The following is a 10,542-nucleotide window of genomic DNA, read 5'->3' on the forward strand; positions in this document are numbered from 1 at the left end:
GAAATGCTGTAACACTGTTTTGCTGTGAGGCTCCAGATTTTTTTTTAGGACTGAGCCTGAGTACTCCCTCTACCACTTTCTTTAAACACATGCCACCCATGTGCTTCATGACATGACACCCACTCCCTGAGCCTGAGGAGGTTCACTTTTGCTTTGGGAGCCAAGATATTTAAATTAAAGATAGCAGCTTATCTGTAACCAGATATAAATAAACAAACAGAACAAATGCCTCGACAAAAATAATCATGTGCCATCTTATAAACTTGTTTATGTATTTATGTTCTTATGCAACCTCCCTGTTTTCCTGTCCTCTGTAGTCATAGCAGAGTAAGTTTACACTGTGAAAGGTTAAAGCGAGCGTTTCCTACTTGCCCACCACAGCCCTCTTGAATGTTTAATTGCAACGAGTGCTGCCGAGGTCATGCCGTCCTCATAGATCACATTTCCAGCCACCACTGGTTCACTGGGCTACTTGTCGCCTCACCGTGTGCGTGCTCTCACTCAGTTATTTCTTGTGGCATGTCGGACCTGTCCCAGAGACTGAAAACAAGCAGTACTAAATCATTTCCTGAAGAAGACCACCCTCCGTGGGGCTCTTTAAAGGGACACTCATAAACACTGACTGACCACAAAGTGACAAATATACTTTATGGACTACTGAATGAATGCACGGGACATTATTCCTTGTTTTATTTCCATTAGTATTCAGTCCTTAAATGATCAAACAGCTCCATATCCTGCAGTGGTGGAGAACATATTCAGATGTAGTTCTTAAGAAAGGTAGTAAACTGTGTTTGTCCTGAATTTACACTCTTACTTGGGTAATAGTATCAGTATCTACTTCAACTACCAGAATTAAAAGTAATTTATTAGCAGTGATGGAATGTAATGTAATGTACATTTACTCAAGCACTGTTCTTTAGTACCATTTTGAGGTATTGTACTTGAGTATTTCCTTTTTCTGCTACTTTATATTACACTACACTACATTTATTTGATAACTAGTTACTTTGCAGATTGCACACTGTATCAGAGCTATATACATGTAAATATATATACATATAATTTTACTTGTAGTTTAGTACTTAAATACATTTATTGCCAGAACATTACTTTTGAAACTTAAGTGCATTTGATATCAGATACTTTAACTTTTACTCAACTCAGCTGCAGAGTTTTGTTTGTTGTCTGCATGTCATGGTTTTGATCCAGAAGCCTTTTTGGCTACTAAAGTGCAGATGAAATGTTTGAATATTAAATTCAAACTGTACTCAATTATGATTTTAAAAGTAAAAAAGTAGCTTACATGCTGTAAAACAAACTTGAGTACAAGTAAAATTACAGACTCACTCATAAAAGTACACTTATACACACTCATGGCTTAATTACAGTAATTTGAGTAGATGTAATTAGTTACTTCCACCCCTGCATAAAGCTATCATTAATCAACATTAATCAAATAATTAAAGAAAAGAAAATATAGTAAAGTAATATTTGCCTACAACATGCACTGAATGAGTAAATGGGTCACACTTTAAAACAATCATCATCAATAAATGGTAAATTTATAGTCAATTAAACTTAAGTTATTTTACTGTTAACAAATAATTAATGCTTTATAAAGTAGGCTAACCTATTTAGCAAACTGTTACTACTAATACTGTGTAGTTCATCTATAAACATTATTTGGATGGCCATTATAAAGCGTAACTGATGTTTATAAATCTTAACAATTGCTTAATAAATGGTTTATAAAGCATTTTAGCGTTACCAGTAAATACTTAGTTACATTCCACCACTGCTATCTTGTGGGTTTATGTCTTTAGACGCAGCAATACAGAACATAAGCAACATTTTACCTTCCAAAAGTTCACTAATGATGTTTTGAATAATAACACAATTACTGCTGTAGATCTGAACCCGCTGTGCTAAACAGATGTTAGAATGTATATTTGAGTAGTTCACGTTGTGCCACAGCACAAGCATAAACAGTCTGGGTGTGTCACAGAGTAAAGAGTTTAATTACAGACAAACACAGTGCAGCCCCTCCCTCCCTTCAGAGGAGATAGGGTGTGCAAATATAGCCCACTGCCAGCTGCTACTGAGCACATTCAGTTTTCTCTACAGACTATAAACAAATGTTATGATTCCAAGTCTCGTACACGAAAACAAAAGCAGCGAGAAAATCAACATATTTCAATCAATGCCTGTGATTCTGAACAGCAGCATATTCAGAGAGAGAAATGGCTGTGGTGAAATAAAGCTTATGATTTTTTTATGAGACTCTTAACATTTAAGAATCCTTCACATAAGTGAACATTTTATGAATAATTCAGCATGAAGGTGTTTACATGACCTTTCAGTGCAGTGATAAGAAGTTATAGAAAAAGTCATTAAATTGACATTTACAGTTAATTCTGTGCATCATGAAGCAGTTTGGTAACTGTTATTCATCCAAGCGTGACAGGAAATAACAGGATAAGTATCGAGTATCTGCGTCTGAGTGTATAGTGTGTCTATGTGTTTATGTGTGAAAGCCTGGAAGGTGGCAGCGGGTGTTAGAGGGCACAATAGAAGGGTTAATAGTGTCTTTGCCTGGTTTCTCTTTCAAGCAGGATTTTAGCTTTATGGTTTTAATACAAAAAGAAAATGAATCTGACAACAGAATTCAGATGAAGTACCATTTTAACTACAGAGGTCAGTGGAAAGTGAAGGCAGGTCAGTGATAATTCTTAATCCTAACAGACATGAAGAGCTTTATTTTTTTTAACTTTACACATTTTCAAAAGAAAAGATATCTTGTATCAAAACCTCTTACCTTCCCCAGACTCTCATTCAAAGTGTCCATTCCGGCTTCAAACAGCTCTCCATCCAGAAGTGCTTCTCGTGTCCGGGCTTTGAAAAAAAAAAAAAAAAAAAAAAAAACTCTCTCAAGATTTCAAATGTTGATCAAAGCAGTTACAGTGCACGCTTTTCAGCCCGTCTCATGAAGTTCAAAGTGTATAACTGTTGGTGTGTGTGTGTGTGTATCGCCCTGCAGATTTCCTTTTATAGACACATAATAGCCACAAATAGCTTGCAGACAGCAGTCAGCCTGCTGGACACCAGTAACAATGTTCACACTGTGAGCTTCAAGCAACACAACTTCACTCACACTTTTGTTTTTTATTAAATGCATTCTCACTTCTTTTATCTCCATGGACGGCTAAACGTGTTCTCCTCTCCTCTCAATGGGATGATAGTATGACAAATATCTTGGCTGGCTGAGCACAGACTGTATTCATTGGACAGTGAAAAAGAAACCTGTTGATAAAATAAGTGCTGCTGTGGAGGATAAACAATTCATGAGTCAAGAATTTGTGTCTCATTTTCTTCCCCCGAGGACGCAGACAATCACATTATTATGATAATATCAAAAATTCATGAAAGCCTTTTTTGGGCGCAGGTTTGATAAGAGCTCTCCTTGGGTGGCGAGACTGTTGAAATCACAATGAACAGAAAACTGATTAAAGGGATTTCTGTCTGAAGTTGCGGCTGAGCAAAGCAAAGTGCTCTGTGTGTGCTCAGATTTGAAGAGATCTTGAATTTTATCCACCATAGATTATAGTTTTAATGTCAGAGAACAGCACTTATAAACTTGTAAATATAAGATGATATGTTAATTCAGCCTACAGATCATGTGAACCCCTGCAGGCCAGCAGACGGACGCGGCAGACACACCTCAGCATGTCTCCACTAATGAGCTTTCAAGCGGCTTGAAACAATTTCACCTCACTTGTTTGCTGCTACAGCGACTTCTCTGTTCCCGTATCAGTGAGTGAAAGCAGACCTCTGGAGTGGATGCTAATCCTTTAAGTACACTACATTCTTCATTCCTGTCACAGCTGTTCTTGTCTGTTTCCACCACCGTGTCTCCCTCCCCCTTTTTTCTCTGTGGCAGCCACACGCAGAAAAAATATCACAATAAAGCGTACACCAAACCTGCCACCTGTTCCTCCGGTGTTGTTTACTCTCAAGAGTATTGTGATTTTGTATTAATTCAAAATGACTTAGGTTAAAAAGCATCTTACGAGTGCCTGAAGTGCATGTTTAAAGTCTAAAATTATAGTTTAAAGCCATTATGACTGTCATATAATCCTGTTTTCCCTGATCATTATTCAGTATCTGTGGAGAAGGCAGCGATTCAAACACAGTTGCTTTGATTTTTTGGCTTGCAACATGTGACACACACTATCAGCTTTTAGCCTTGAGGAAATTCTTTGATACTGAAACACTAAATTTAGTCTGGTGCCAGCCAATGTGTGAGGACCTGCAGAGATAAGTCTGTGGTGAAGGTAATCGACTCTATTAGTGAATCTAGCCTTGAACATAATTTGTTTGGTTCGAGTTTACCATTATGTGAGGATTTGTTAAATGTTAAAACATATCCCCTGGCAAAGAAACAAAACTAATTCAATACAAGCTTATGAAATGTGATTTTAAAATGCTTTCTTCTCTCTTCTTGTCCTCAGACATACAGACATGCATTTCTACAGCGCTTTCCCAGTCTACTGACCACACGAAGCGCTTTACAGCACTTGTCACGTTCATCCACTCACACTCGCATGCATACACTGATGGCAGAGGCTGCAATGCAAGGTGCCAACTGCTCATCAGGAGCAGTATCTTGCTCATGGGTATTTCAACATCCAGCTGGGGGATTCAGGGATTCGACCTTTCGATTGCTGGGCGTTTCACGTGACTGACACGTGTGCATGTCTAAATATTACTTCATTAGATTGTAAGATTACATGTAGTGTAGGCAAATTGACATACAGTATATCGAATCCGTTAATATTATACATGTGGAATTACCAATATGTATGCACATGCATGTATGTTACACTGAAGTATTATTTACACATAACAAGAATGCAGTCCGGTTGCACAGTCAATGTTGCCACGGTACCAGTTTTATTACCGAGTCACCTACATCCGTGCTCATCCTCGTCTGGTCCTCACACCGACTTTACATGAACACCTCTTGAGACAGACGAGGACTCCGGCCTCCCAATATGAGACCACACAGCCAGTAATTGACTCTGAATTGAATTTCACACGCTGGATGTGCTTTCCAACAAGTTGTGTCCCCAGATTATTATCGCCTAGCAGACAGTCATCACTGCACAGTATCACTGATACAGCAAGTAGTTGTGTCAGTTTGTATGTGGCTAGTAGCAAAGTGGTGGAGACAATCGCAGGACAAATATATGGTGCAATCCAGACAAGGAAAGCATCTTTCAACACCTTTCTGACACTGATCGAAGTTTGTCTTTGCAGGGTTCCTTCACTGAAGTGCAGTAACTTTGCAGGCGTCCGTGTTCCTGCTTTCCTCCTCTGCACACAGACATGATAAATATCAGCATGGATTTGTCTGTCTGACAGCACAAAGAAAAGAAAAGCCTCTTTGAGCAATATTTGCACTTTATTGAGAAAGTGAACATTGAACGATGAACTGTTGTTACTGTGGGAATGTAAAAGCTGTGAAATAACACAAGGCAGGTACTGACATTTACAGCTTGCAAATTCTAGGCTTCAGAGGCAAGATTACAAATTCTCCCAGCCTGATGTCTGGTCACTTTGTCTTCTCATAAAGCAGAGTCTCAATTTAGCTTGTGTGTGAACATGTGAAGCACAGTTCAGTGTGTCTCAGTCCTGCAGTCAGCCGTGTGGCATTTTATCTCAGTGCAGACTATAAAAAGTTTGAGGGCTTCTCATTATCACAGGCAGGGACGCAATTCAGGAGCACATCCATCAGCACAGTGGTATGAAATAGAGGTAGCCAGCAGCATTCAGTGGTAAATTGACTACTTTTAGAGAGCAGTTTGGTCCTGCTTTACAGTCTCTGTTCAGTGTAGTCACACAGGCAAAACTGTGCATTAGTAGTAAAAAATAAGTGTGAAAGTTGTCTGTTCTTGTAAATGACTCTTGAAATATTTATTAGCAGCAGTTGAATCTGACTGACAGAGAAAAATACATTCCAACAGTTTGTTTTACGCTAATCCACCAACGCCACTGAAAATGCTTCAAACGAGGAGCTGGGTAATACCAGTCTGTGTCCTTCATGTATGCATCCCTGTGCTGAGGTCATGGTGGGTAGAAGGCGCTGTCGAAACAGGCAGAGCGCACACGTCTGTGAGGAATGTCAAAGTCACGTAGCGGCTCTCTGCTGGGGCTCTGTGTCAAGGGCTCCACATCTTCATCTGAGGTAGAGGGGTGAGTGAGGATGATCCGTGGGATCTGTCACATGATTGGCAGAGAAGGAAGCAGGATTTGGAAGGAAAATAAGCAAGTCATCATGTGATGCAGGGTTGAATCTCACATAAATCAGGTCATATAAATCCCCAACGAATGCCTTTCAGCAGGATTTTGGAATTCGGGGAAGACTACAATGCAGAAATGAAAATGTGAAGTACAAGAAATAAACACTGAATTTGGAAGTGGACTTCAATGATCCTCATCGTCATTTAAAAATCATCATTTTATTTTTGGGTTACTGCTAGAACAGGTTTGTATGCTTTAGTGCTCAGTAAACACATCAGTTTTCTCATATTGTCCAGTTCAGCAGCTCTGAAACGCGTTGTTTTAGCTCCTGTCTCTTTAAGGCCCCGCTACCAAATACCCAGTGTGCTCTGATTGGTCAGCTCCACATGCCTGAACCAGCACCACTAACAACAGCAAAGCTAAATCAATCCTGAGAGCCAAACTAGCCGCTAGGCATAAATTGTGCAAATGTGTGACCCAGTGACGCAGTAGTGTGAAGTCACGGAATTAATGGCCTACTGGCGAGGCGTTTCAGGAGCAGTGTTTTCTGTGGGAGAGAAGAGCTTCTGTTGGTGTGGACTTTGACTTTTTTAACTCGAGATCTTTAACATGCGCAAGAATATATAAACACTGAAGGAAAGGGGAAAAAAACAAACTTAATAGGTCTCCTTAAATTCTATTCAAAAACAATAGAATAAGTATAATGAGGCCTCTGCTTACTGTCATTGTGTGTTTCCCTTGAAATGAATCATTTTTCATCAAGGCCTCTGCCTCTAGTTCAGACAAGGTCCTTTTCAAGTCATGCCCCAAATCAGACTGAAACACAAAAAGACAAAAGCAGTGTTTTGAAGCATTTTGTGAAACAAATGTGAGATTCAAGTCATTCTGTGTGTGCTGTGATTTGAGTAAAACACCCACAATGCCGTTTCCGTTGCAGACGACTGCATCAATCTTCCCGGACAAACTGTCCTCTGCGTTCTCCATCAGTGGCTGTTTGCCTCTCTGGCCTCCTCCTCCTCCTCCTCCGTCCTGGCTGCACAGCTGTCGTCCCGTCACGTCCTGAGGATCCTGCGGCTTATCGGGTTCACACACCTCTAGAGGTAGCAGCCGCTCTCTGAGCACTTTCATCTTGATGCAGCTCCCAGCATTCCTCAGGGCGCTAACCGCCTCCTGGTGGGTCGCCCCCTGCATGTTGAGGCCGTTGACCTGGACGTGGTCACATTAGACTTTTAGTGCCGGTGAAAGTAAGAGCAGGAGTCAGAGGTGACCGAGCACTAAACTTCTCTAAAAAAAGCTGCAGCCACTGCAGCAGTGGTGGAATGTAACTGAGTAAATTCACTCAAGTATTGTACTTAAGTACAATTTTAAGGTAGTTGTACTTTTATTGAGTATTTTCTGCTACTTTTTATTTCAGTATAAAGTACTGTGGGCCTACTTCAGTACAGTTGTGAGGAACTTGTACCTAACTTGAGTTTTTCCATTTTATGCTACTTTACACTTTACACTCCACTACATTGTGGAGGCCAATGTACTTTTTACTTCAGCACATATATTTGATTACTTTAGTTACATTGCATATTTTGATTATTTATACAAACCTTGGTAAAAGTGACAGTCAACCACACAAAAAGTACTTGTGTAAAGTCTTAAGTATCAGATATTAAATGTACTTTGGTATTAAAAGTAAAAGTAAATTAAAGATATATTTACATGCATGGACACACTGTATACTCTAGATTGACCGATTATCAGCCAGGTCGATTATCAGATTATCAGTGTTTTGGGAGGGTTTTTTTTCAATGCGATCGCCGAAATGATACATTTATTTAAAAATGTACTACTTTGGCTCTGATGCAGCAAACAATCTGCAAAGTAACTAGTAACTAAAGTTATCAAATAAATGTAGTGGAGTAAAAACTAGGCAACATTATTTGCCTCCAAAATGTTAGAAAATAGAAAATAGAGATACTCAAGCAAAGTACAAGTATCTCAAGTTTAGTACTTGAGTAAATGTACTTAGTTACATTCCATCACTGGCAATTATATTTGTTGTTTTTAATTATCTTTATTATATTTTAAATGGAGGATTTTTACTTGTAACAGAGTATTTTTACACTGGGGTATTGCCATTTTTACTCAAGTAAAATATCTGAGTACTGTACTACAGGCACTGATAAAGATTTTACCTACCGAGGTGTGATTCTAAAGATTGATTTGGAGTATTTATCTGTTTATTTATTTGGCTCAAAGTGCTTTTGTTACTGAGGGAAGTCCCAGCTGAGGGCCGTCTGCTGGTCTTATGATGCCCTCCATTGGTCACAAGAGGAACACCAGCAGGGAGGCAGCAGTAAGGTGCAGTGCATTTGTGTGACACATTATTTCCCATGCTGTGTCAGTGAATTTGAAATGAAGTGGCAAGAATACAAACTGGCGAGAAATGATTCCCTGCCTACCTCCAGCAATCTATCTCCAACATGGATCCCCGCCTTCGCTGACGCCCCACCTTGATTCACTCTGGAAATGAAAATACCCTGAAAGGAAATAAACACATTAAACTAAATATACAAATGTGCAGAAAGCTTTTTTTTTCTGTTGGACAATTTGTTCTAGTCCTTGTCACCATCTTCATTCAGTCACAAACAACAGATGGATGAATGCTGGCTCCTCTGCAGCAGCACTTACCTCATCGTGCTCTTTGTAAGACAGAGAGCCTTTCCCACCAGCAATGCTGATTCCCAAACTACCTCTCTGGCCAGACACTTTGATCTGTAACTAACAGGAAATTGGTTTATTACAAATAAAAAGGCCTGAGTGGAGCCAAGCTGATGAACAAAGATTAGATTAGCAATAATTCACCAGAATCAATCTGGTTTTCTGCAGCACATAGTGCACACCCCGCAGAGATAATGTGACATGTAAGAAAAAGACACAGCGTGCAGTTACTCTTAATGGCACTTGGGAGATGAATGATTCCTGAGGAGGGGTCTTCTCTGTCGCTGAAGAAGACTTCAGATGCCCCGTGATGGAGGAGGAGGTCTCCATCTTGTGGACAGGGTCTCCATGGAGACCGGGCCCAGCATTAGGAGCTCTGTGATGCTGAAACGTCCTGCCCTCGCTGGTGTCACCTCTCTGATGGCGAAACCAACACGTTGAGGCGTCGCTCTCCGACAGCTGGCCTGAATCGTCCTGGTGGTAAGAGATGATTGAATGCTTTTACTGTCTATCTGTCAGACATCAAGTGGAGCCTAATAATTCCCTTTCAGTTCACTCAGAAGACATTAAGACAAACATCGTCTCAGATAGATGTTCTGTGCATGTAAATTGATATAAAAAACATGATCTGGCCAACATAACTCAACTGGAAAACAGACCTCTTTAAGTTGCTTTATTTCCTCTGCCTCCTTCTCTGTGCTGGAGCAGCGACCACACATACTGTCGCTGGCGGGGAACAGTTGAGGTTCTGGCTGAGGACACTCTTTCTTTGCCACCCAGTTGATGCCTGGGATGGCCCAGTTTTGGCTACTGGTCCTGAGGGACGGGTTAATATGAGGCTTTCTACACTCCTGGAGAGAAGACACCACCCGTTGCTGAAAATGTGTGTCAGTGTGATATCTTGAAAGAAATGACTAGCGACACTGATGGATCAAGTCGCATGAAACCAAATTTAAAGCACAATTTTTTAAGCCGATCCTGGAGAATGTCATGCTTTATGGTGGAGCAGCTGATACTCAGTGGTTACAGTTTTTCCCAATCATTTAAAGACATTTTCCGCAACTATAGTTCAATTACTCAAAACTCTGAACACCAAACTGAAAAGTTAAAGGACGAGTTCGATCAAAACAATGAAAAATTGTTGTTATATACTTAGTTCAGTTGTTAAGGAGAATCATGCAATGTGAATCCTTCTGTGAAGCTCCAGAAAGGTTTCGTGGACTACGAAACTTCACCAGACTCAGACAGATAATGTCTGAAGTTTTTATTTTGGGGTGAACTAATCCTTTAACCATTGTCTCAAAAATCCACAAATCCCTGCCGCCAATAACCTTTGTACCAAAAAGATACACACAGCTATCACATGAATATCTCTTACAGAGTGTCAAATTAAATTTAGAACACCAAAATACTGTTTATACATGTTTAAGCTTCGTTTTTCATATTTAAATATATATTTTGTATATATAATTTGGGGATTTGAACCTAAACCCGTGAGTGAAACCAGTTGGTCATTACGGTGTTGTG

The 10,542-nt window shown here is 39.9% G+C and overlaps 2 protein-coding genes across 6 annotated transcripts in view; both read right to left on the minus strand.

Moving 5' to 3' along the window:
• The window catches only part of mlip (muscular LMNA-interacting protein), a 33,484-nt gene extending 30,516 nt beyond the window's left edge, over positions 1-2,968 (minus strand). For all 5 annotated transcript variants that reach the window (XM_084375534.1, XM_084375532.1, XM_084375531.1 and 2 more), the window contains exon 1: positions 2,819-2,968. In XM_084375534.1, coding sequence (XP_084231660.1) covers positions 2,819-2,848 — 30 coding nt within the window. In that variant the 5' untranslated portion in view covers positions 2,849-2,968. The remainder of the gene's footprint in view (positions 1-2,818) is intronic.
• Positions 2,969-5,519: 2,551 nt separating this feature from the next.
• Positions 5,520-7,302, minus strand: LOC311270238 (uncharacterized protein). Its single transcript, XM_084374986.1, has 3 exons — positions 7,222-7,302; positions 7,024-7,119; positions 5,520-6,279 (listed from the first exon to the last, which is right to left on the minus strand). Exons 1-3 carry the CDS (start codon positions 7,285-7,287, stop codon positions 6,127-6,129), a joined length of 315 nt encoding a protein of 104 aa, XP_084231112.1. The 5' UTR covers positions 7,288-7,302; the 3' UTR covers positions 5,520-6,126.
• Between the last annotated feature and the right edge of the window lie 3,240 nt (positions 7,303-10,542).

Source organism: Pagrus pagrus, assembly GCF_965226575.1.
Source record: "Pagrus pagrus genome assembly, chromosome: 15".
NCBI lineage: Eukaryota > Metazoa > Chordata > Actinopteri > Spariformes > Sparidae > Pagrus > Pagrus pagrus.